This window comes from Mustelus asterias, unplaced genomic scaffold (assembly GCF_964213995.1).
Source record: "Mustelus asterias unplaced genomic scaffold, sMusAst1.hap1.1 HAP1_SCAFFOLD_347, whole genome shotgun sequence".
Taxonomy (NCBI): domain Eukaryota; kingdom Metazoa; phylum Chordata; class Chondrichthyes; order Carcharhiniformes; family Triakidae; genus Mustelus; species Mustelus asterias.
In genome coordinates this window covers 230,682-258,048 of record NW_027590305.1, presented here as the reverse complement: position 1 = coordinate 258,048, position 27,367 = coordinate 230,682, and the positions used below count along the sequence as shown (strand labels likewise).

The 27,367-nt window shown below is 51.1% G+C and overlaps 1 protein-coding gene across 1 annotated transcript in view; it reads right to left on the bottom strand.

The window, feature by feature from the left end:
- ahr1b (aryl hydrocarbon receptor 1b) overlaps positions 1 to 27,367 on the bottom strand; it is a 151,381-nt gene that overhangs the window by 71,625 nt on the left and 52,389 nt on the right. The window contains exon 3 of the mRNA XM_078204480.1: positions 5,448 to 5,563. Coding sequence (XP_078060606.1) covers positions 5,448 to 5,563 — 116 coding nt within the window. The remainder of the gene's footprint in view (positions 1 to 5,447; positions 5,564 to 27,367) is intronic.

Genomic DNA, 27,367 nt, shown 5'->3' with positions numbered 1-27,367 from the left:
TAGCATTTTAAACTACACACATGTCAATTCATCTGTCTGCACAGTGCATGGGAATTATTAAGGGATTGACAAGCACAGGTACAGCAAACTTGTAGCTGCTTCTTTTAGGATTTTCAAGTGTTGTTCCTCCAGCTCCTTGAGGAAGTACTCAGCCCAAGGATTCTCCCAGGAGAATATTCACTGAGTGGAGTTACTGTGAGATTGGAGATTGCTGGATCTGTATGCACATTACAATGGAGATCACTGCCCAGTGGACACCGCTTCGGTTTTGCATCGGGGATATTCAATAAATGATGCAGGAGCCTCAGGATGAAGGATACAGCTGTTGTCCATGGCACTGACTGGTCCGGAACTCTCCAGAAGCCTGGGCTGACAATTCCAGGGGGACAGAGAACCAACAGCATAAAAGTCAGGTCGCTGTCTGAGCCTGGAGGCACGGGGAGGGGGGAGGGGGGTGGCTGCTGCTGACAGGATAAAGAGACAGCTGCGGCAGGCAGTCTGCAACTTGGGGCAGAGGCGAGCAAGCACTGACGCTAAGGTCAAGTCTTCAGGGATGCCTCCTTCGTAGAGATCTTCAGCTGAGGAGGAGGGAGGAGGGTAGACATCGAGGAGCTGGGGGAGGAGGATAGAGGGTCAAAGTTTTGGGAGGGGCAGAGTAAGAGCTATGAGTAGAATCCCTGTGTTCAGCATTCTGAAGCAGCGTGTGGAGATGATCAAACACAGCCTCCGCGGAATGTGCTGTGGGGTCCACAGGAACACTGAGAAAGGCGACTGCTGAGATTATCGATTGTGGCCACATTCTGAATTCCTCATTTGCTGCTGTCAACTGACGGACAAACTACAGCCAAGCGATTCCTGTTTCATTACTGAAAAAAGAGACAAGTTGTCGAAGTTTCTCATTTTGTACTCATCAGGACAAACCACGAGGGCTGGGACTTTCTAGAGGTGGTTTGCCATTGGCTGCCGGGGGGATCTTCCGGTCCCGCCAAAGTCAATGGCCATTTGAGTTGCTCACCGGCTATGCTGCCGGGGAACCCGTGACAAGGGTGGGGTGAGGGGGTTTGTCGCCTTCAAAGGGACTGGAAGATCCTCATGGCGGAAAGGGCCGGAAACTCCCACGAAAGAATTCCAAATTTCAAACCATCACAACAATCTATACCACAAGGGAAAAGAGTGCTGATTGGTTGGCAAATTGACTCTGATTGGCTGAGGTGTTACCATGGAGAAAGCAATGGGGAACTAAAGGCTTCCCAAGCTATTGGGTAATTCAGAAAAGGTGCAAGACTGGAACAAACTCCTTTCATTTGCAGAGGAGGGGCCCGTGTGTCCGACTGTGAGGCAAGTTATGGGCTCGAGAGATTATCTTGAATTGATTGTTAGTGTAGCCATTGGCACACTCAGGATTGATCTGTAGATGCTACCCACTCACAAAATCGCATCTAACAGCAGACATTTTGTTCTGGGCTGGCCTGTAATCTGCCTGTTACGTACAACCAAAGCAACATTCTGTTTGATTTGACCAGTCCATCATTGGGACCTACAGCCTACATACCTGGCATCATCACATCAGCACTGAAACTCCCATAACCAGTGAACAGAGACCACCCCCATAACCAGTGCACAGAAACTACTCCCGTAACCAGTGCACAGAGACCACCCCCATAACCAGTGCACAGAAACTACTCCCGTAACCAGTGCACAGAAACTACTCCCGTAACCAGTGCACAGAGACCACTCCCATAACCAGTGCACAGAAACTACTCCCATAACCAGTGCACAGAAACTACTCCCGTAACCAGTGCACAGAGACCACTCCCATAACCAGTGCACAGAAACTACTCCCATAACCAGTGCACAGAAACTACTCCCGTAACCAGTGCACAGAAACTACTCCCATAACCAGTGCACAGAGACCGCTCCCATAACCAGTGCACAGAGACCGCTCCCATAACCAGTGCACAGAGACCACCCCCATAACCAGTGCACAGAGACCACTCCCATAACCAGTGCACAGAGACCGCTCCCATAACCAGTGCACAGAGACCACCCCCATAACCAGTGCACAGAGACCACTCCCATAACCAGTGCACAGAAACTACTCCTGTAACCAATGCACAGAGACCACCCCCATAACCAGTGCACAGAGACCGCTCCCATAACCAGTGCACAGAGACCGCTCCCATAACCAGTGCACAGAGACCACCCCCATAACCAGTGCACAGAGACCACTCCCATAACCAGTGCACAGAAACTACTCCCATAACCAGTGCACAGAAACTACTCCCGTAACCAGTGCACAGAAACTACTCCCATAACCAGTGCACAGAGACCGCTCCCATAACCAGTGCACAGAGACCGCTCCCATAACCAGTGCACAGAGACCACCCCCATAACCAGTGCACAGAGACCACTCCCATAACCAGTGCACAGAGACCGCTCCCATAACCAGTGCACAGAGACCACCCCCATAACCAGTGCACAGAGACCACTCCCATAACCAGTGCACAGAGACCGCTCCCATAACCAGTGCACAGAGACCACTCCCATAACCAGTGCACAGAAACTACTCCTGTAACCAATGCACAGAGACCACCCCCATAACCAGTGCACAGAGACCGCTCCCATAACCAGTGCACAGAAACTACTCCTGTAACCAGTGCACAGAGACCACCCCCATAACCAGTGCACAGAGACCACTCCCATAACCAGTGCACAGAGACCGCTCCCATAACCAGTGCACAGAAACTACTCCTGTAACCAGTGCACAGAGACCACCCCCATAACCAGTGCACAGAGACCACTCCCATAACCAGTGCACAGAGATCACTCCCATAACCAGTGCACAGAGACCACCCCCATAACCAGTGCACAGAGACCACTCCCATAACCAGTGCACAGAGACCGCTCCCATAACCAGTGCACAGAGACCACCCCCATAACCAGTGCACAGAGACCACTCCCATAACCAGTGCACAGAGATCACTCCCATAACCAGTGCCCAGAAACTACTCCCATAACCAGTTCACAGAGACCGCTCCCATAACTCTGTTTACAAGGTTGCCAACAAGGCCAATCTCTTCGTGCCTGTAGCTTTCCAAATCCCAATGTGTTTATTGACCAGTGCCTGTGGCCTGAGTGTGCTAATAGTTACACTGACAGCAAACTGAAGATAATCAGCAGAGCTTGTATTCAGGCTCATTTACACTCGCTCGGGGTGATACACATTCACACTCAGGAACCCATGCCCTGCAAAAAAACCAAACCTGCTCCAGAGGGTGGCAAAGTGATTAGCGCTGCTGCCTCACAGCACCAGGGACCCGAGTTCAATTCCCGGCTTGGGTCACTGTCTGTGCAGAGTCTGCACGTTCTCCCCGTGTCTGCGTGGGTTTCCTCCGGGTGCTCCGGTTTCCTCCCACAGTCTGAAAGACATGCTGGTTCGGTGGATTGGCCGCGCTAAATACTCCCTCAGTGTACCCGAACAGGCGCCGGAGTGCGGCGACTAGGGGATTTTCACAGTAACTTCATTGCAGTGTTAATGTAAACCTACTTGTGACACAAATAAATAAACTTTAAACCTCAAGTCAGGATAGTGAGTGACTGGGTGGTGCTGTTCCCCTGTGTGACACTGGGCTGGGTTTGACTGGTCTCGACACTGAGGGTCACTCAGGCGCCCGGATGAACCTTTGCTAATTGGTGTTCTCAACCTTCCAAACGTGCCGCCATCAGAATCGATCACTTGACGCTTGGTTCCAATTGTGTCGTTAGGAACTTCTCAGGTACATCTCCTTACCTCGCACAATGTTTTAAAGTTTATTTATTAGTGTCACAAGTAAGCTTACATTAACACTGCAATGAAGTTACTGTGAAAATCCCCTAGTCGCCACACTCCGGCGCCTGTTCGGGTACACTGAGGGAGAATTTAGCACGGCAAATGCACCCTAACCTGCACGTCTTTCAGACTGTGGGAGGAAACCGGAGCACCCAGAGGAAACCCACGCAGACACGGGGAGAATGTACAGACTCCACACAGACAGTGACCCAAGGCTGGGAATCGAACCCGGGTCCCTGGCGCAGTGAGGCAGCAGTGCTAACCACTGTGCCACCCCGGGTCCCTGGCGCAGTGAGGCAGCAGTGCTAACCACTGTGCCACTGTGCCACCCCGGGTCCCTGGCGCAGTGAGGCAGCAGTGCTAACCACCGTGCCACCCCGGGTCCCTGGCGCAGTGAGGCAGCAGTGCTAACCACTGTGCCACCCCGGGTCCCTGGCGCAGTGAGGCAGCAGTGCTAACCACTGTGCCACACCATGACGGGAACGTCTCCTTTAGTCCTTGCGCACTGAAAGATAATCAAGTATTCAGCAGATTTCTGCTCGGTTCAATTAGTGTCCCTGACTTGGCAACCTTTGCACTCAGCACTTGAAAGGTTTATTTTTAACTGTACAAAGGAAAGGGACGGAGTGAGGGAGGGAGGGAACGAGGGAGGGAGGGAAAGAGGGAGGGAGGGGGAGGGAGGGAGGAAGGGGGGAGGGAGAGAGGGGGACAGGAGGAGGGAGAGAGGGAGGGAGTTGGGAGGGAGTTGGGAGGGAGAGAGAGGGAGGGAGGGCAGGAGGGAGGAAGGGAGGGAGGGATGGGGAGGGAGAGAGGGAGGAGGGGGAGGGAGGGAAGGAGGGAGGGAGGGAGGGAGGAGGGGAGGGAGAGAGGGAGGAGGTGGAGGGAGAGAGGGAGGAGGAGGGAGAGAGGGAGTGGGGGGAAGAGAGGGAGGGAGGGGGGAGGGAGAGAGAGGGAGGGAGGGAGGGAGAAAGGGGAGGAGGGAGATAAGGGGATAGGAGGAGGGAGAGAGGGGGACAGGTGGAGGAGAGAGGGAGGGAGCGGGGAGGGAGGGAGGGAGGGAGGGAGAGAGAGGGAGGGAGGGAGGGCAGGAGGGATGGGGAGGGAAAGAGGGAGGGATGGAGGGAGGGGGGACGGGGGAGGGAGAGAGGGAGGGGGGAGGGGAAGGGAGAGAGGGGGGAGGGGGAGGGAGAGAGGGGAGGGAGGGGAGGGAGGAGGGGGAGGGAGGGGAGGGAGGAGGGGAGGGAGGGGGAGGGAGGGGGGTGGGAGGGGGGAGGGAGGAGGAGGGGGAGGGGGGAGAGGGAGGGAGGGAGGGCGGGGAGGGAGGGGGGAGGGAGGAGGAGGGGGAGGGGGGGAAGAGAGGGAGGGAGGGAGGGAGGGAGGGGGGAGAGAGGGAGCGGGGGGAAGAGAGGGAGGGGAGGGAGCGGAGGGAGGGGGGGAAGGAGGGGAGGGAGGAGGGGGAGGGAGGGGAGGGAGGAGGGGGACGGAGGGGAAGGGAGGGAGGGGAGGGAGGGGGAGGGAGGGGGAGAGGGAGGGAGGGAGGGAGGCGGGGAGGGAGGGAGATCGTGCGTCTCGGTGTTGAGTGGGAGACATGCCAGCAACCTCGCCTGGAGCGACAGACCTGCAGTAAAAGTTCCCCCTCTGGCAGAACTCCGTCCACCAATGCCGACACTCTCCTGTTGCCGTGGTTACCGGTTCCGTCGGCGATCTTGTTACAGCTGTGGTTCTTCAGGGCAACTGCAATGAAGCAGAGTAATGGGTTTAGCACAAACATAATATTTACAGAGGCACCGCTGTGCATGTCCAAACCTGTCAGTCCATCGGCTGGCACACGCCGGGCGCCTGCCTCTCTGAGTGACAGCAATGCCGACACCTTCTCCCAGGGATTCAGCGCAGGGGGTAGGCCGTGCAGGCTGCAGCTCCACCGCGACACAGGGATAACCTGTACCGTACTGTACCGAGCAGGAGGGAGTTACCCTGCCACCTCTCCAACTCCCCCCCACCTCACCTCACAACAGCAAAATCCCCGTTACACACACACAGCATCATGCTGACCGACGGCACGGAGGCCATTCGGCCCACTCTGTCTGTGATGGCCAAAAAGAGCGATCCCCAGACCTCATCTAGAGCCTCAGTATCATCGAATCCTCGAGTTCCTGCAGTGCAGATGGGAGGCTATTCGGACCATCAGGTCTGCACTGACTCTCTGATGGAGCATTCCACTCAACCCAATCACCGCAATCTCATGTATTTACTCCTCTAATCCCCCAACCTAGATGAGAGGTCACACGACACCAGGTGATGAAAGAGCAGCACTGCGAGAGCTTGTGATTTCAGATAAAGCTGTTGGACTATAACCTGGTGTCGTGTGACCCCTCATCTTGTCCACCCCGGTCCAACACCCGCATCTCCACATCATGACCACCTAACCTACACATCTTTGGACACAAAGGGGCAATTTAGCACGGCCAATCCACTTAACCTGCACATCTCTGGACACAAAGGGGCAATTTATCATGGCTAATCCCCTAACCCGCACATCTTTGGACTGTGGGAGGGAAACCAGAGCACCGGGAGGAAACCCACGCAGTCACGGGGAGAACGTGCAGACTCCGCACAAAACAGTGACCCAAGCCTGGGATCGAACCCGGCTCCCTGGCGCTGAGGGGCAGCAGTGCCAACCACTGTGCTACCGTGCCGCCCTGTAGGTTACAAACCTAAAGTGCATACCCAAGTCTTTTTTGAAATGTGAAATGGCCTCTGCCACCCTATCAGCCTCTGAGTTTCAGATCCTCACCTCATTGTAAAATCGTGCAGGGTTTGGGGTGCTTTTACTAACTGTACGATTTCTGCAAGGGAGCTGGCATTAAGCACATTCAGGGATGTAAGGCTATGGATCAAATTATAGGTTTGTGTCCCACACGCACTCAGCAATATCGCCTTCCTCCCTCTCTTCCTCCTAGAATGCTAGGAAAGAATCATAGAACCCTACAGTGCAGAAGGAGGCCATTCGGCCCACCGAGTCTGCACTGACCACCATCCCATCCATTCCCTATCCCCATAACCCTACCTATTAACCTTACTAACCTCCTGACACTAAGGGCCAATTTAGCATGGCCAATCCACCTAACCTGCACATCTTTTGGACTATGGGAGGAAACGGGAGCAGCCGGAGGAAACCCACGCAGAAATGGGGAGAGCGTGCAGACTCCATACAATGACCCAAGCCGGAATCGAACCCAGGTCTTTGGCGCTGTGAGGCAGCAGTGCTAACCACTGTGCCATGGCTGATCATTCAACTCAATAGTCTGGTCCCGCTTCACTGTTTCCCCCTCACTGTGGGATCTAGAACACAGGGTCATGGTTTCAGAATCAGGGGTCGATCACTTAGGTCTGAGATGAGAAGGAATTCCTTCTCTCAGAGAACTGTGAATCCTCTCCGTCACTGAGTATATATATCCAAGGCAGAGTTTGAGATGTTTTTGTATATTGGGTGACAGGGGAAGGTGGAAGATCAGTCATGATCTGATTAAAAGACCAAACAGGCTGGATAATAGGCTGGAATAATAACCCAGATCGTCTGATCTCAGGATGGTCAGAGACCAGAATCCCCCTCCGAGATGCGTTACGGGACCCCCTCAGAAGTCCCAACTCATGGACCCTGTGTCAATTGCCCGAGAAGTTTGAACTTCCAAAGGGCGATAACCCTGTTTCAGGACCCTCCAAAACTGTCTCCAACTCTGAGAAATCCCACAACAAAACACATGGTGGGAGGACCGGACTGGAAAATCCTTCGGGCGGGAATGGAAAATCATGCCAGCAGGACTGGAAGATCCTGCCAGAGGGAATGGAAAATCCCACGGGCGGGACTGGAAGAGCCTGCCAGCGGGAATGGAAAATCCTGCGGGCAGATCTGGGAAATCCTGCCAATGAGAATGGAAACTCCCACGGGCGGGACTGGAAGATCCTGCCAGCAGGAATGGAAACCTCCATGGGTGGGGCTGGAAGATCCTGCCAGCGGGATTGGAAACTCCAGTGGGTGGGGCTGGAAGGACCTGCCAGCGGGACTGGAAGGGCCTGCCAGTGGGAATGGAAACTCCCATGGGTGGGGCTGGACGATCCTGCCAGCGGGAATGGAAAATCCTGCAGGCAGGACTGGAAACTCCTGTCCAAAGGCATGGATGAAGGGTTTCAGTGTTAGCACCTTGCACGTTGCGCTTCACAGAGGCAACAGTAGTCTCCAGGTGAAAGCATGAGGGACCAAAAGCTGAATGGGTTTGGTGGGATTTCAGGAGAGTGTTAAGAGGAGATTGGGGGGAGGGAGAGTGGTAAGGGAGGGGATTGTACCAGCAAGAACTGATTGACCTCAGTTGTAAAGGCTGCACAACATCAGTAATCCGGTCTGTATCCGATTAACAAATTCCGAGAATGGCAGTGAGCAGTAAGCTTCCCCTCACCATCAGTCACAGCTCCAACCAACTCAGCAAGCATCCAGTTCATTCACCAAACATAATGAAGCATCTCAAATGTGCTATGGTGTCAGATGTGTTACCGCCATCCTGTCTGATTTCAGGAAGTAACATGACGGAAATATTCAGCCCGACAAATATCTAAAGGCTGCCTAACCAATAACAATTCTGAATTCAGATGGGGTTCATTCATTATTTACTCTCCAATCGAATAGCACAATCTCTGTCATCTATAAATATCTGTTCCACTTGTTCTATGATCTGGTGAACTGGTGCAACAACAATAGTCTCTCCTCAAAACAAAGGAGATTGTCACTGACTTCAGGAAGCGTAGAGGAGAACATGCCCCTGTCTATATCAACGGGGACGAAGTAGAAAGGGTCGAGAGGCTCAAGTTTTTAGGTGTCCAGATCATCAACAACCTGTCCCGGTCCCCCCATGCCGACACTATAGTTAAGAAAGCCCCACCAACGCCTCTACTTTCTCAGGAAGCTAAGGAAATTTGGCATGTCAGCTATGACTCTCACCAACGTTTATAGATGCCCCATAGAAAGCATTCTTTCTGGTTGTATCACAGCTTGGTCTGGGGCTCCTGCTCTGCCCAAGGCCACAAGAAACTACAAAGGGTCATGAATGAAGCCCAGTCCATCACAGAAACCAGTCTCGCACCCACTGACACTGTCTACACTTGCCGCTGCCTCAGAAAAGCAGCCAGCATAATTAAAGACCCCACGCACCCCGGACATTCTCTCTTCCACCTTCTTCCTTCAGGGAAAAGATACAAAAGTCTGAGGTCACGTACCAACCGACTCAAGAACAGCGTCTTCCCTGCTGCTGTCAGACTTTTGAATGGACCTACCTCGCATTAAGTTGATCTTTCTCTACACCCTAGCTATGACTGTAACACTACATTCTGCACTCTCTCATTTCCTTCTCTATGAACGGTATGCTTTGTCTGTATAGTGCGCAAGAAACAATACTTTTCACTGTATGTTAATACATGTGACAATAATAAATCAAATCAAATCAAAATCTGTATCGACATCATCTAAGGCTTTCCACATGTAAGAGGGTTTCTGAAAATACTCTGGAGGCTGGAGAACAGCGTAAAGTTTATTGACCAGGGTAAATGAAAATACAGAAGGCCAGGAAAGGAACGGTGGAAGAGACAAATTTAACAGTGAAGTAATCTATAATCTGGTGGTAAAGCACATGTTTTCTAAGGGGAGTGATGGTCTCACGGTATTATCACAAGATTATTAACCCATAAACTCAGCTAATGTTCTGGGGACCAAAAGAGAAAATGTTGGAAAATCTCAGCAGGTCTGGCAGCATCAGTAAGGAGAGGAAAGAGCTGCCGTTTTGAGTCCAGATGACCCTTTATCTGATCTGGGGACCTGGGTTCGAATCCCGCCACGGCAGATGGTGGAATTTGAATTCAATGAAAAAAATCTGGAATTCAGAATCTACTGTTGACCATGAAACCATTGTCGGAAAAACCCATCTGGTTCACTAATGTCCTTTAGGGAAGGAAATCTGCCGTCCTTACCCGGTCTGGTCTATATGTGACTCCAGAGCCACAACTGGCCTCGGGCAACTAGGGATGGGCAATAAATGCTGACCAGCCAGTGACACCCATGCCTCACCAATGAATGAATGAATGAATCCTCTCACACAAGATGTCAATGGACAGAGGGCTACAGGATTGTAACGGGATTTTGATCAATTGGGCCAGTGAGCTGATGAATGGCAGATGGAGTTTAATTTAAGTAAATGTGAGGTGATGCACTTTGGTAGATCGAATTGGAACAGGATACACTCAATTAGTGGTAGGGCGTTGGGGACAGTTACAGAACAAAGAGATCTAGGGGTACATGTTCATAGCTCCTTGAAAGTGGAGTCACAGGTGGACAGAGTGGTGAAGAAGGCATTCAGCAAGCTTGGTTTCATTGGTCAGAACATTGAATACAGGAGTTGGGATGTCTTGTTGAAATTGTACAAGACATTGGTAAGGCCACACTTGGAATACTGTGTGCAATTCTGGTCACCCTATTATAGAAAGGATATTATTAAACTAGAAAGAGTGCAGAAAAGATTTACTAAGATGCTACCGGGGCTTGATGATTTGAGTTACAAGGAGAGGCTGGATAGACTGGGACTTTTTTCTCTGGAGCGGAGGAGGTTTAGGGGTGACCTTATAGAGGTCTATAAAATAATGAGGGGCATAGATCAGCTAGATAGTCAATATCTTTTCCCAAGGGTAGGGGAGTCTAAAACTAGAGGGCATAGGTTTAAGGTGAGAGGGGAGAGATACAAAAGTGTCCAGAGGGGCAATTCTTTCACACACAGGGTGGTGAGCGTCTGGAACAAGCTGCCAGAGGCAGTAGTAGAGGTGGGTACAATTTTGTCTTTTAAAAAGCGTTTAGACAGTTATATGGGTACGATGGGTATTGAGGGATATGGGCCAAATGCGGGCAATTGGGACTAGCTTAGGGGTTTAAAAAAAAGGGCGGTATGGACAAGTTGGGCCGAAGGGCCTGTTTCCATGCTGTAAACCTCTATGAATCTGTGAGGAAACAGGACTCCCTGCACGTCAATCAGGAGGGTGGAGGATGGGCTGACTGTACCAGGCAGGGGCTGTGCCTTTGTGCGCTGGTCTGAAGGTTGATGAGTGACCTTCCACAATGTGCAGCCCACCCCCACATCCCCCCCACACCCCCCTCACCAGACCCAGCCCATTTCACCAGCCGCAAGCAGCCCTGATTGACAGTGTCTCTGGTGTAACTCGCTGCGATGCAGTCGCACGGCGCAGACAAGCCTTTGTAAAAGCATTTTCTCACACGTGTCCTGCACAGCTCAGTGAGAGTGAGAATGGATCGAGCCGCACTCAATTATTTAAGATGCAACTCCCCCCCCCCAACTCCCCCCCTCCCCCTCCTTCCTCCCTCCCTCCCCCACTCCCCCTCCTTCCTCCCTCCCTCACTCCCCCCACTCCCTCCCTCCCTCCCCCGCTGCCCCTCCTCCCTCCCTCCCTCTCCCACTCCCCCTCCTCCCTCCCTCCATACTGCGCTGCAACTGCACATCTTAAAAGCTTTAGACGTGAGTGCTTTTCCATCATCTCTTTCCAAATCCCTCCCCCACCCCCACTCCTGTTCTCCCAGCACCCACTGAACCTTCCGGCAAGATCCATTTCTTCACTCAGACACCACCCCTCCCGCACAACCCTCACCTCCCGCCCCCACCGCCCCACACCCACCCCCTCCCTACCGTCCTCCCCCCCACTCACAATCAGCACAAACCCTTTCATCTGGGTCACTGCATGATACATGTCACCCGCAGCGCCGCACCCATGGAGTGCTACATTGTCCAAGCGGCTGATTTCCGATTGGTTAAGGCCCTGTCTGCCTGCTGTTCAGCCGGGTTCAAATCCACTCCCATCTCTCTCCCCCCCCCCGCCCCCACCCCCACCCCGCCCCCCCCCTCCCCCCCCCGCCGCCCCCTCACTATTTGATAAAAAGGGGAACGAGGCCAGTGGGGGAGAGGTCGAAGGGAGGGGGCGGGAGGAGGTGGGGGAGGGAGTGAGTGGGTGGGGTGTCTGGAGGTCTCCCCCTGCACCTGGGTTCCAATGCAGCCCAAGGCTCACGCCCAGAACTCAGTTTGGACGCAAAGGGCAGGATTCTCCAGCCACGCTCGCCCCCAATCTGGAAAATCCCGCCCGAGGTCAATAGACCTTTGCATGCTCCATATCCTGCCCACTACGATTCCCGTGGCGGGCGGGACAGGAAAATTCCGCTCAAAGTCTCTACCCAGGTCGCTGAGGGCTGAGGGCTTGGCTCAGGTGGAATTGGGGAAGTAGTGGCACAGTGGTATTGTCATGGGACTAATAATCCAGTGATCCAGGGTAAAGCTCTGGGACTCCGGGTTCGAATCCCACCACGGCAGATGGTAAAATTTGAATTTAATAAAAATACCTGGAATTAAGAATCTACTGATGATTATGAAACCATTGTCGAAAAAACCCATCTGCTTCACTAATGTCCTTTAGGGAAGGAATTTTTCATGGGACATGGGCGTCGCTGGCTGGACCAGCATTTATTGCCCATCCCTAGTTGCCCTTGGAGGGCAGTTGAGAGTCAAACACATTGCTGTGGCTCTGGAGTCACATGTAGGCCAGACCGGGTAAGGACGGCAGATTTCCTTCCCTAAAGGACATTAGTGACCCAGATGGGTTTTTCCAACAATCGACAATGGTTTCATGGTCATCAGTAGATTCTGAATTCCAGATTTTGTTCATTGAATTTAAATTCCACCACCTGCTGTGGCGGGATTCGAACCCGGGTCCCCAGAGCATTAGCTGAGTTTCTGGATTAATAGTTTAACGATAATACCACTAAGCCATTGCCTCTACTAATCTGAAAATTTATAAAGTTTATTTAATAGTCACAAGTAGGCTTACATCCACACTGTAATGACATTACTGTGAAAATCCCCTAGCCGTCCTGACCCGGTCTGGCCTACATGTGACTCCAGACCCACAGCAATGAGGTTGACACAGGGATGCCCTCAGGGATGGGCAATAAATGCTGTCCCAGGCAGCGTTGCCCACATCCCATGAACCAATTGAAATTAAAATAATGAACACAAGGCCGGAAACTTCCGACAGTCCAGGGACCTGGGTTCGATTCCCGGCTTGGGTCACTGTCTGTTTGGAGTTTGCACATTCTCCTCGTGTCTGCGTGGGTTTCCTCCGGGTGCCCCGGTTTCCTCCCACAGTCCAAAGATGTGTGGGTTAGGTTGATTGGCCATGCTAAAATTGCCCCTTAGTGTCCTGAGATGCGTAGGTTAGAGGGGTTGGTGGGTAAATATGTAGGGATATGGGGGTAGGGCCTGGGTGGGATTGTGGTCGGTGCAGACTCGATGGGCCGAATGGCCTCTTTCTGTGCTGTCGGGTTTCTAAGATATTTCTAAGATTTCTAAGACAGTCGGCAAGTGGAGGCAGGTCGAGTTTGCACGGACTGGGAGTTAGTGGAGACGGCAGATGGATGTATGGGGTTAGCCTGTCACTGTAACCTTGCTACCATACTCCCAGCACTCACACCCCCTGCCCACCGTGGGGAAACCCTGCGTGACTATCAAGCGTGCAAATTGTATGAAGAAAAGATATAATTCTCAAGGACCAATAGCTTTTGCGTCTGAGAAGAAAGCTGATGTATAAAGGTGGAGTGTGGGGAGCTGGAGTTCCCTGCGACCGCCCTGCATTGTCAAAGGAATATGCTTTCCATCAGTCCGGGCTGATAGAACAGATACTAACGCCATGTGACTGCTGCCACTTCTGTTGGTTGGTTTACGCTCAGAGACTGTGCCAGCGGAGTGCGTACGTTACTGGAAATGAATCCAGACACAGGTGGCACAGTGTTCAGCACTGCTGCTTCACAGCGCCAGGGACCCGGGTTCAATTCCCGGCTTGGGTCACTGTCCGTGTGGAGTTTGCACATTCTCCTCGTGTCTGCGTGGGTTTCCTCCGGGTGCTCCGGTTTCCTCACACAGTCTGAAAGATGTGTGGGTTACGTGGATTGGCCATGGTAAACTGTCCTTTAGTGTCAGGGGGATTAACTGGGTAAATGTGTGGGGTTATGGGGATAGAGCCTGGGTGGGATTGTGATCGGTGCAGACTCGATGGGCCGAATGGCCTCCTTCCGCACTGGAGGGATTCTATGACTTCAACAAACAATCGAGGGTGAGTTTAATTTCCAACTTGGCAGAAAGGCAATTTAATTGCAATTAATTAATTAACTCTAAAAAGCATTAATAGCAACCACAAAACTGTTGGGTTCTTGAAGAAATGTCCTTCAGAGAAGGAAATCTGCCGCCCTTACCCGGTCTGGCCTACATGTGACTTCAGAGCCACAGCAATGTGGTTGACTCTTAGTTGCCCCCTGAAAAGATATTTAAAGTTTATTTATTAGTGTCACAAGTAGGCTTACATTAACACTGCAATGAAGTTACTGTGAAAATCCCCGATCGCCACACTCCGGCGCCTGTTCGGGTTACACTGAGGGTGAATTTAGCATGGCCAATTCACCTAACCTGCACATCTTTCGGAATGTAGGTGGAAACTGGAGCAGCCGGAGGAAACCCACGCAGACACGGGGAGAACGTGCAGACTCCACACAGACAGTGACCCAAGCCGGGAATTGAACCCGGGTCCCTGACGCTGTGAGGCAGCAGTGCTAACCACTGTGCCCAGCGAGATGCTCAGCTAAGTTCAGAAGGCAGCTCATCGCCACTGTATCAAGGGCAATTAGGGATGGGTAATAAATGTCGATTCGGCAGTGACACCTCTCTCTCACTGATTCCATGAAGCAATAATGGGCAAAATGAAAGGGAAAATTCAAGCAGCAACAACAGAGATAACAGAGCTGACACACAGCAGGGGTGCTGCAGCTCGGAGAATATTAAAACATATATTCCAAAGATAATCCAAACAGTCACAGTAATAAAGCCATAGTTCCGGGATCAGATACCCGGCACAACATCAACGCACTGCGGGACATAAATCACAAAGCGGGTTTAACACGGAAATAAGACAACTGGCAAAGCAATTCCCTATTTATCGAAACTGTTCCCCAAAGGGGCTGATTCTCACTGGGATACACTCTCTCAATGCTGATTCTAACTGGGATACACTCTCTCAATGCTGATTCTAACTGGGGTACACTCTCTCAATGCTGATTCTAACTGGGGTACACTCTCTCGATGCTGATTCTAACTGGGATACACTCTCTCGATGCTGATTCTAACTGGGGTACACTCTCTCGATGCTGATTCTAACTGGGGTACACTCTCTCAATGCTGATTCTAACTGGGGTACACTCTCTCAATGCTGATTCTAACTGGGGTACACTCTCTCGATGCTCATTCTAACTGGGGTACACTCTCTCAATGCTGATTCTAACTGGGGTACACTCTCTCGATGCTGATTCTAACTGGGGTACACTCTCTCGATGCTGATTCTAACTGGGGTACACTCTCTCGATGCTCATTCTAACTGGGGTACACACTCTCGATGCTGATTCCACCTGGGGTACTCTCTCGGGAGCTGATTCTAACTGGGGTACACTCTCTCGATGCTGAATCTAACTGGAGTACACTCTTCCGGGAGCTGATTCTAACTGGGGTACACACTCTGGATGCTGATTCTAACTGGGATACACTCTCTCGATGCTAATTCTAACTCGGGTACACTGTCTCGATGTTGATTCTAACTCGGGTACACTCTCTCGATGCTGATTCGAACTGGGGTACACACTCTTGATGATGCTCTAACTGAGGTACACTCTTTCGGGAACTGATTTTAACTGGGGCACACTCTCTCGATGCTGATTTTTAATGGGGAGCACTCTCTCGAGAGATCATTCCAAGTGGGGTACACTCTCTCAATGCTGTTTCTAAATTGGGTACACGCCCTCGATGCTGATTCTAACTGGGGTACACGCTCTCGATGCTGATTCTAACTGGGGTACACTCTCTCAATGCTGATTCTAACTGGGGTACACTCTCTCGATGCTGATTCTAACTGGGGTACACTCTCTCAATGCTGATTCTAACTGGGGTACACTCTCTCGATGCTGATTCCAAGTGGGGTTGACTCTCTCGAAGCTGATTCTAACAGGGGTACACTCGGTGCTCATTGTAACTGGGGTACACTCTCTTGATGCTGATTCTAACTGGGGTACACTATCTCGACGCTGATTCTAACTGGGGTACACACTCTCGATGCTGATTCTAACTCGGGTACACTCTTCGATACAGATTCTAACTGGGGTACACTCTCTCGATCCCCATTCTAACTGGAGTACACTCTCTCGATGCTGATTCTAACTGGGGTACACTCTCGCAATGCTGATTCTAACTGGGGTACACTCTCTTGATGCTGCTCCAAACAGGGGTACACTCTCTCGATGCTGATTCTAACTGGGGTACGCTCTCTCGTTGCTGATTCTAACTGGGGTACACTCTCTTGATGCTGCTCCAAACAGGGGTACACTCTCTCGATGCTGATTCTAACTGGGGTACGCTCACTCGTTGCTGATTCTAACTGGGGTACACTCTCTCAATGCAGATTCTAACTGGGGTACACTCTCTCGATGCAGATTCTAACTGGGGTACACTCTTCGATGCTGATTCTAACTGGGGTACACTCTCTCTATGCTGTTTCTAAATTGGGTACACGCTCTCGATGCTGATTCTAACTGCGGTACACACTCTTGATAGTGATTCTAACTGGGGTACAATCTCTCTATGTTCATTCTAACTGGGGTGCACTCTCTCGATGCTGATTCTAACTGGGGTACACTCTCTCGGCGCTGATTCTAACTGGGGTACACTCTCTCGATGCTGATTCTAACTGGGGTACACTTTCTCGATGCTGATTTTAACTGGGGTACACTCTCTCGATACTGATTCTAACTGGGTTACACTCTTCGATGCTGATTCTAACTGGGGTTCACTCTCTCTATGCTGTTTCTAACTTGGGTACACGCTCTCGTAGCTGATTCTAACTGGGTTACACTCTCTCAATGTTGATTCTAAATGGGGTACACTCTCTTGATGCTGCTTCAAACAGGGGTACGCTCTCTCGTTGCTGATTGTAACTGGGGTACACCTTCTCAATGCAGATTCTAACTGGGGTACACTCTCTCGATGTAGATTCTAACTGGGGTACACGCTTCGATGCTGATTCTAACTGGGGTACACTCTCTCTATGCTGTTTCTAAATTGGGTACACGCTCTCGATGCTGATTCTAACTGGGGTACACACTTTTGATAGTGATTCTAACTGGGGTACACTCTCTCGATGCTGATTCTAACTGGGGTACACTCTCTCGATGCTGATTCTAACTGGGGTACACTCTCTCGATGTTCATTCTAACTGGGGTGCACTCTCTCGATGTTCATTCTAACTGGGGTGCACTCTCTCGATGCTCATTTTAACTGGGGTACACTCTCTCGATGCTGATTCTAACAGGGGTACACTCTCTCGATGCTGATTCTAACTGGGGTACACTCTCTCGATGCTGATTCTAACAGGGGTACACTCTCTCGATGCTGATTCTAACTGGGGTACACTCTCTCGATGCTGATTCTAACTGGGGTACACTCTCTCGATGCTGATTCTAACAGGGGTACACTCTCTCGATGCTGATTCTAACTGGGGTACACTCTCTCGATGCTGATTCTAACTGGGGTACACTCTCTCGATGCGGATTCTAACTGGGGTATACTCTCTCGATGCGGATTTTAACTGGGGTACACTCTCTCGATGCCGATTCTAACCGGGGTACGCTCTCTTGATGCTGATTCTAACTGGGGTACACTCTCTCGATGCTGATTCTAACTGGGGTACACTCTCTCGATGCAGATTCTAACTGGGGTACACTCTCTCGAGGCTGATTTTAACTGGGGTATACTCTCTCGATGCTGATTCTAACTTGGGTACACTCCCGCGATTCTGATTCCAACTGGGGTACACTTTCTCGACGCTGATTCTAACTGGGGTACACTCTGTCGATGCTGATTCTAACTGGGGTACACTCTCTCGATGCTGATTCTAACTGGGGTACACTCTCTCGATACTGATTCTAACTGGGGTACACTCTCTTGTTGCAGATTCTAACTGGGGTACACTCTGTCGATGCTGATTCTAACTGGGGTACACACTCTTGATAGTGATTCTAACTGGGGTACACTCTCTCGATACTGATTCTAACCGGGGTACATTCTTCGATGCTGATTCTATCTGGGGTACACTCTCTCTATGCTGATTCAACCTGAGGTACATGCTCTCGATGCTGATTCTAACTGGGGTACACTCTCTCGATGCTGATTCTAACTGGGGTACACTCTCTCGATGCTGATTCTAACTGGGGTACACTCTCTCGATGCTGATTCTAACTGGGGTACACTCTCTCGATACTGATTCTAACTGGGGTACACTCTCCCGATGCTGATTCTAACTGGGGTACACTCTCTCGATGTTCATACTAACTGGGGTACATTCGTCGATGCTGATTCTAACTGGGTTACACACTCTTGATATTAATTCTAACTGGGGTACACTCTCTCGATACTGATTCTAACTGGGGTACATTATTCAATACTGATTCTAACTGGGGTACATGCTCTCGATGCTGATTCTAACTGGGGTACACTCTCTCAATGCTGATTCTAACTGGGTTACACTCTCTCGATGCTGATGTTAACTGGGGTACACTCTCGCGATACAGATTCTAACTGGGGTACACTCTCTCGATGCTGATTCTAACTGGGTTACACTCTCTCGATGCTGATTTTAACTGGGGTACACTCTCCCGATGCTGATTCTAACTGGGGTACACTCTCTTGATACTGATTCTAACTGGGGTACTCTCTCTCAGGTGCTGAATCTAACTGGGATACACTCTCTCGATGCTGATTTTCACTGGGGTACACACTCTCAATGCTGATTTTAACTGGGGTACACTCTCGATGCTGATTCTAACTGGGGTACACACTCTCAATGCTGATTCTAACTGGGGTACACTCTCTCGATGCTGATTCTAACTGGGATACACTCTCTCGATGCTGATTCTAACTGGGGTACACACTTTCGGGAGCTGATTCCAACTGGGGTACACTCTCTCGATCCCGATTCTAACTGGGGTACACTCACTCGATGCTGATTCTAACTGGGGTACACACTTTCGGGAGCTGATTCCAACTGGGGTACACTCTCTCTGGAGCTGATTCTAACTGGGGTACACTCTCTCTGGAGCTGATTCTAACTGGGGTACACTCTCTCGATGCTGATTCTAACTTGGGTACACTCTCTCGATGCTGATTCTAACTGGGGTACTCTCTCTCGATGCTGATTCTAGGGTACACTCTCTCGATGCTGATTCTAACTGGGGTACACTCTCTCAATGCTGATTTTAACTGGGGTACACTCTCCCGATGCTGATTCTAACTGGGGTACACTCTCTCGATGCTGATTCTCACTTGGGTACACTCTCTCGATGCTGATTTAACTGGGGTACACTCTCTCGATGCTGATTCTAACTGGGGTACACTCTCTCGATGCTGATTCTAACTGGGGGACACTCTCTCGATGCTCATTTTAAATGGGGTACACTGTCTCGATGCTGATTCTAACTTGGGTACACTCTCCCGATGCTGATTTTAACTGGGTTACACTATCTCGATGCTGATTTTAACTGGAGTACACTCTCTCGATGGTGATTTTAACTGGGGTACACTCTCTTGATGCTGATTCTAACGGGGGTACACTCTCTTGATGCTGATTTTAACTGGGGTACACTCTCTCTTTCGATGCTGATTCTAAATGGGGTACACTCTCTCAATGCTGATTTTAACTGGGGTACACTCTCTCGATGCTGATTTTAACTGGGGTACACTCTCACTGCTGATTCTAACTGGGGTACACTGTCTCGATGCTGATTCTAACTGGGGTACACTCTCTCGATGCTGATTCTAACTGGGGTACACTCTCTCGATGCTGATTTTAACTGGGGTACACTCTCTCGATGCTGATTCTAAATGGGGTACACTCTCTCGATGCTGATTCTAACTGGGGTACACTCTCTCGATGCTAATTCTAACTGGGGTACACTCTCTCGATGCTGATTCTAACTGGGGTACACTTTCTCCATGCTGATTCTAAGTGTGGAGAACTGTAGCCAAGTAGAAGTTGCTAAGTTTGGGAATTTTGGGGATGATAGCTGTTTCAGGAAAGTAAGTTTTGTAAGTTTGAAAGAGTACGGAATCTCAGCTACAATTGTTAGCTTCGAAACCGAACCCCGTCAGTCTGTACATACGATGAACAGACACACAGGGCCAAATTTACAAGGGCTCTGGAGGCCGGGTTGGTCCAACACGGAAGGGAAATCCATTTTGCCAGGCACCTTGGCACATTCTTGCCAACACAGCACTCCGCAGGAGTCGGGGTAGGAGCCGGCCTGGCGAACTGGAACATTAGAATCTCAGTGCCTCACTCTACCCTTCAACCCACCTTTGACTGGGGCTGCCGTTCTTTAACTGGAGCATCTCCTGCTCGTCCTCCAGACCTGAGAGCCGCTCAGCGCATTGAACCGGACAGGCCTCCTCGTGGCAGCCACTTGGTCGGCACAGAGCCGATGGGCCGAATGGTCTCCTTCTGCACAGCCGGATTCCGTGAAACTTGATTGGTCGCCTCCTCCGGGTCCTGCCATATCTGAGTTCCTACCCCGCCATTTTGTCCCGAGGGCAGGATTGGGATGTGGGAATGAAAAGGCGGGTTCAGAGGGCGGAATTTTCCCCGTCCAGCCCGCCACAGCAATCGTAGCGGGCGGGACGCGGACCGTGGCAAACGTCCGTTGACTTCAGGTGGGGATGTTCCGGCATTAGGGCGAGCGTGGCTGGAAAACCCTGCTCAGAGAGCCAACTGATCTTCGGGAGAATTCCCGGGAACGTTCCGAATCAAATCCACGTCGACGAAATCAAGCAGTTTTCCTCTAAACATTAACCATGTCGCAAAGGCAGTCATGGATCAGCCCTATCTACCTGCTCCTTAACGGACATCCCTCCACTTGGGCACAAGTCTCCATCCATTGAGTGGTTGCACAGTTACGTAACGCAGCAATGCACCCCTGTCTGTGGCAACAAAGTTCCACAAATTAAACTACCCTTATTACTCCTCAAACACTCATTACATTATACCTGCCTCCTCTCCCTGTCGTGTGATTATTGATACCATTTTTGATGTGATTTGATTTATTATTGTCACATGTACTGGGACACAGTGAAAAGTATTGTTTCTTGCGCTCTATACAGACAAAGCACGGCGGCACAGTGGTTCACACTGCTGCCTCACAGCGCCAGGGACCCGGGTTCCATTCCCAGCTTGGGTCACTGTCTGTGTGGAGTCTGCACATTCTCCCCGTGTCTGAGTGGGTTTCCTCCGGGTGCTCCGGTTTCCTCCCACAGACTGAAGAATGTCCTGGTTCGGGTGCATTGACCTGAACAGGCAACTGAATGTGGCAACTAGGGGAATTTCACAACTTCATTGCAGTGTTAATGTAAGCCTTACTTGTGATAATAAATGAACTTTTAAAAAGCATACCGTTCATAGAGTACCTTGGGGAGAAGGAAATGAGAGGGTGCAGAATGTAGTGTTACAGTCATAGCTAGGGTGCAGACAAAGACCAACTTAATATAAGGTCGGTCCATTCATAATGGACCAGCATAATTAAGGACCCCACGCACCCCGGACATTCTCTCTTCCAGCTTCTTCTGTCAGGAAAAAGATACAAAAGTCTGGGGTCATGTACCAACCGACTCAAGAACAGCTTCTTCCCTGCTGACTTTTGAATGGACCTACCTCGCATTAAGTTGATCTTTCTCTACACCCTAGCTATGATTGTAACACTACATTCTGCACTCTCTCCTTTCCTTCTCTATGAACGGTATGCTTTGTCTGTATAGCACGCAAGAATTAATACTTTTCACTGTATCCCAATACATGTGACAATAATAAATCAAATCAAAAGTCTGATGGCAGCAGAGAAGAAGCTGTTCTTGAGTTGGTAAAATGGCCTCCAGAAGGCACGACCTGATTCTCAGCTTCAGAGTTAACTTAAACAGGTCAAACCAACCACAACCTGAGCTCCTTCCAACCCCCCACCCTTCTCCCCCGACCAGGAAGAAGCAGGGAGCAGGGAGATGCGGGCCTGTTGCTCCTGATCAGTGCCCAGTGCCCCCTGATGGCGGGGTGTTGGTGTTCAGCGTGGGCAGGGCTGGGCTCCAGCCCGAACCCGCGCCGTGTTGCAACAGCTTGCTAAAGCTCACGGGGAAACCCACATGGCCGTGGCTGGCCTCGCCATCGTATCCGTAGAAACGTTGCCACCTTTGGGAGCGCGGGAGGCACACTGAGGGCAGGGGTGAGGCATGTGGGGAGCAAGCGGGGGGGCGGGGGGTGCTAAAGCAGAATGAGAAAAGAAAACAGCAGCCTTGAAGTCGGCCACTGCAGTAAAACCCATCTACAGCGACCCTTCAAATCAAATGAGAAACAGCAGAGTGAACTTTATTGAGTGAAATGTCTTCCTGGGCCCGCTCGCTATAAATAGCAGCTTGCAGTTCATCAGCCCCACATCCTCAGCAGATACTTGTCACAATACATCTCTTCAAACAGCTGAAGACAAGCTACAGGACTGATAATGGTATCCTCCTCCGCCTCATTCCACTCAGAGCCTGCCCACCCTGCCTGCCTTTTCCTTTTGTGTTTGTGTCTCCGAAGCAGACAGATCCATCGGGGGGCTGGGGGGGGGGGCGCTGGGCCAGTTGTCGCTGACCTTTGCGGTGGCTGCAATCCACGCGACTTCTTCTGGGCATCAGAATTCATAGAATCGTAGAATCCCTGCAGTGCAGAAGGAGGCCATTCAGCCCATCGAGTCTGCACTGACAACAATCTCACCCAGCCCCCATCCTCATAACCACACGTATTTACCCTATTAAAAACCCCCTGACACTAAGGGACAATTTAGCATGGCCAATCCACCTAACCCGCACATATTTTGAGTGTGGGAGGAAACCGGAGCACCCGGAGGAAACCCACGTAGACATGGGGAGAACGTGCAGACTCCACACAGACAGTGACTCAAGCCAGGAATTGGACCCGGGTCCCTGGCGCTGTGAGGCAGCAGTGCTAACCACTGTGCCACCGTGCCGCCCATTCAGTGCTGCTTCGCAAAGAGGCCACTCCAACACCAGCCGACCGAGGAGACTTGAGGGTCAGAGTTTGGGGAAAAGGGGTAAACCTTTTAGAACTGAGGTGAGGAGAAATTTCTTCACCCAGAGGGTGGTGAATGTGTGGAATTCACTCCCACAGAAAGTAGTCGAGGCCAAAACGTTGTGTGATTTCAAGAAGAAATTAGATATAGCTCTTGGGACTAAAGGGATCGAGGGATATGGGGGGAAGGGGGGGATCAGGATATTGAATTTGATGATCAGCCGTGATCATAATGAATGGGGGAGCAGGCTCGAAGGGCCGAATGGCCTCCTCCTGCTTCTGGTTTGTATGTTTCTATGGGAGGGCAATTTTACCCTGTGGCCATCTGTCCCAGGTTCAACAATCCCCCTTTCATTTTAATACTCATTAGGAAAACCTCACGTTGCTTCACCTTGTGCCTCCCCTGCCTCACCCTCACCCTCACCACCACCTTCTGCAGGGCCATTGGGAGTGGGGGGGGGGGGGCAATAAATTCTGTCCGTGCCAGCGATGCCCACACCCCAGGAAATCGAAACAAGCATCGCCTCATTCTGTTCCCTCCTGCTGCCTATTGCAACCTGGAGGATTCTGCAGAGGGAGAGGGTATTAGGACACCGCACACTGACTCATAAATGCCAGGTTTAGTTGGACATTGTGTGGGGCCTAATTATATCCAAATGCTTCAATGTTTCATCAACAGTAAAATTCCCGTTGACACGCAGTGACTCTACATTCACCGTACTCCACACACAGCCCCACAAACAGTAACGTGGTGACCATCCACAAACCGTGGTGTTGGAGTGAGGGAACAGTGTTGACTCAGGTGCCAGGAGACCTCCCCGATCTTCTTCAAACAATTCCTTAGGATCCTTGATGTCTATCTCAACTCTCGGTCTAACATCTGGATAATATTACAAAATCACACAACCAAATTCTGACTCAACACTTAAGCTGAGTGTTCTTACTCATCCTCACTGTTCAAACTGTCCAAATGTCACCCACACACATCGTTGACCCTCCCTCCCTCACCCCGCTGTCCGGTGAAGCATTTCACATTGTATTCCACATCCATCACTCTACACACCAATCCCATCTCTCGATTGGGCGGCACGGTGGCACAGTGGTTAGCACTGCTGCCTCACTGCAGCAGGGACATGGGTTCGATTCCCGGCTTGGGTCACTGTCTGTGTGGAGTTTGCACATTCTCCCCATGTCTACATGGGTTTCCTCCGGGTGCTCCGGTTTTCCCCCACAGTCCAAGGATGTGCTGGTTAAGTGCATTGGCCATGCTAAATTGCCCTTTAGCGTCTCAACATGTTCAGGTTAGGTGGATTGGTCATAGTAAAATGCCCCCTAGTGTCCAAAGATGTGGAGGTTAGGTGGATTGGTCATGGTAAATTGCCCCTTGGTGTCCAAAGATGTGCAGGTTAGGGGGATTGGCGATGCTAAATTGCCCCTTAGTGTCCAAAGATGTGCAGATTAGGTGGATTAGCCATGCTAAATTGCCCCTTAGTGTCCAAAGATGTGCAGATTAGGTGGATTAGCCATGCCAAACTGCCCCTTAGTGTCCAAAGATGTGCAGGTTAGATGGATTGACCATGCCAACTGTGGGGGTTAGATAGATAGATACCCTACAGTGCAGAAAGAGGCCCTTCGGCCCATCGAGTCTGCACCGACCACAATCCCACCCAGGCCCTATCCCCATATCCCTACATATTTTACCCACTAATCCCTCTAACCTACACATCTCAGGACTCTAAGGGGCAATTTTAGCACGGCCAATCAACCTAACCCGCACATCTTTGGAGTGTGGGAGGAAACCGGAGCACCCGGAGGAAACCCATGCAGACACGAGGAGAATGTGCAAACTCCACACAGACAGTGACCCAAGCCGGGAATCGAACCCAGGTCCCTGGAGCTGTGAAGCAGCAGTGCTAACCACTGTGCTATCGTGCCGCCCACATGGGGTTATGGGGATAGGATGGGGGAGAGGGCCTGGGTAAGGTACTCTGTCAGAGAGTCGGTGCAAACGCAACGGGCCAAATGGCCTCCTTCTATACTGTAGGGATTTGATGATTCTATGATATCCATCCAGATGTTTATTAGAATATAAGTGAAATCTTTCACAGTTAAATAACTCCAGTGCAGCCACAAGCGAGCGAAGGCTCACATTCACCACGATATCAGGATCAAGCCTCCCTCCAGGATGTGATCGAACAGGCCTCAGCTACACGGACTGTGCAATGTCCGACCTCAAACCCAACTGGCAGGGAAAGCAAATCCAGCCTCTTAACCTCAGTCTAACTGATGTATTTCCAAAGCTTCCTCATCCCAGTACCCTGGTGTCACATACTCTGCTTGCTTATTGATGTATAGGCTCCTGGAATTAGACTGCACCGTGTATCCCACTTACCCGGACTATTAACTACATCTCCACATCTAAAACACCAAAGGTGTTTCTGAGCAAGGCTTCAGAAAGACAGGATGCCTTTGAGACTGCATTCAGATTCTATAAAACAATAAAAGCTCTGACAAAAATCTCTTCCAAAGACAGGGTTGGGCAGACATGTGTGAGAAAGGAGTGGATTGAAGCCAGTGCATATCTGGTCACACTGAGTGTTTCCTTTCCTGTTTTGCTGTCCGTGCCTTTACTAATCTTTAACAATTCAACAAAAATTACAAACACCAAAGCTAACTCCTGTGCCCATGTGAATCTGCGTACCGTGCATGTACCTGTTTGGAATCGTGTGCATTGTGTGCGTCACGTGTACATGTGCTCAACGCACATGTACACGTGACACACACAATGTGGGATCATGGAATCACATTTACTAAGGCGGGAAATCTCCCCTCTCGCAAGCCCCTCTGCTGCCAGCAAGAACAAAGAACTTGGTGCTCAGCCAAATCTCCCGTTCACTGCAGCGGGACTGGAGAATCCCAGCCGCGGGCGAGGTCGGAGAATCCTAGCCGCGGCCGAGGTGGGAGAATCCTAGCCGCGGCCGAGGTGGGAGAATCCCAGCCGCGGCCGAGGTGGGAGAATCCCAGCCGCGGGCGAGGTCAGAGAATCCCAGCTGCGGGCGAGGTGGGAGAATCCTAGCCGCGGCCGAGGTGGGAGAATCCCAGCCGCGGCCGAGGTGGGAGAATCCCAGCCGCGGGCGAGGTGGGAGAGTTCCGGTCCTGAGTGTACACTCCTCCAATACGGGCCTGACCACTCAACGCAATCGAATCAGTTTGAAGTTCAGCGACTCTGCGCCAGTTTGATCAGTAACGCACGACCACCAGCCTCTTAGGCAAGGTGGGGGAGAGGGCGGGCGGGGGGGGTGGGGGAGAGGGCGGGGGGGTGGAGGAGAGGGTGGGGGAGTAGGGGGGGAAGGAGGCAGAAGACATCCCAGTGCCCCCGACTATCCAGCACACACTGCTGCAAAATGGACATCAGCGATCCTGGATGGGTTCACCGGACTGTGGTCCACTCCAAGGTCAGACCCTCCGCTGGGGGGTGGCGAGGACACTCAGTGTGGAATCTCAGAGACAATCACTTGGTCAAGCAGTGACTCGGAGCGGGAATGGAGTGAGGGAGATGGGCTGGAGGGACGGAGGGAGGGGGATGGAAATAAAAATAAAACAGATTTCAACCATCATTGCAGCCACAACAGCGCACACCATTTAAAGCTGAACCGTATTCAGTTGTGACATGTGTGGTCTGTCTGTGTCACATTTGAGGCTTCAGATTCCGTGTGTGTGTGTGTGAGCGTGTTCCAAATAAAACCAACATTCTCTGAGCCGGAAGGCTGCAAGCGCCGGCCTCAAACACGGAGGCAGAGGTGAGAGCTCGGTATTCACAGGAAAGAATGAATCTTTACATAACAGAGACACAGGGTCCAGCACGGGGAAACTACAGACGCAGGAGGTTCAGTGAAAAGGGAAACGATACGTGAGTGTATCTCCTCATATCGGGGAGCTGCTGTGAACTTTCCTTCTTGCTGGTGACAGCTTACTGCAATTGGTCAGTGGCGTGGTTCCACCTCTCGATCACAGGGTTCTGGATTCAAATCCAGAGTTCCGGGGATAGAGTCACAGGGCGGAATTTTACGAGATTGATTCTGAGTGTGCAGCTAGCATGAAAGTGGGAGAGTTCCAGATCCGCTTGCTGGACCCAACCTTCTGCACCCTGTCTCTGAAAAGATGTGTTGGTCAGTTTCTACCGCCCTCGACACTGCCCGTGGACGGTGCCAAGGTGCCAAGTGAGCATTGCCCAGGTCCTGGGCTGGCAGT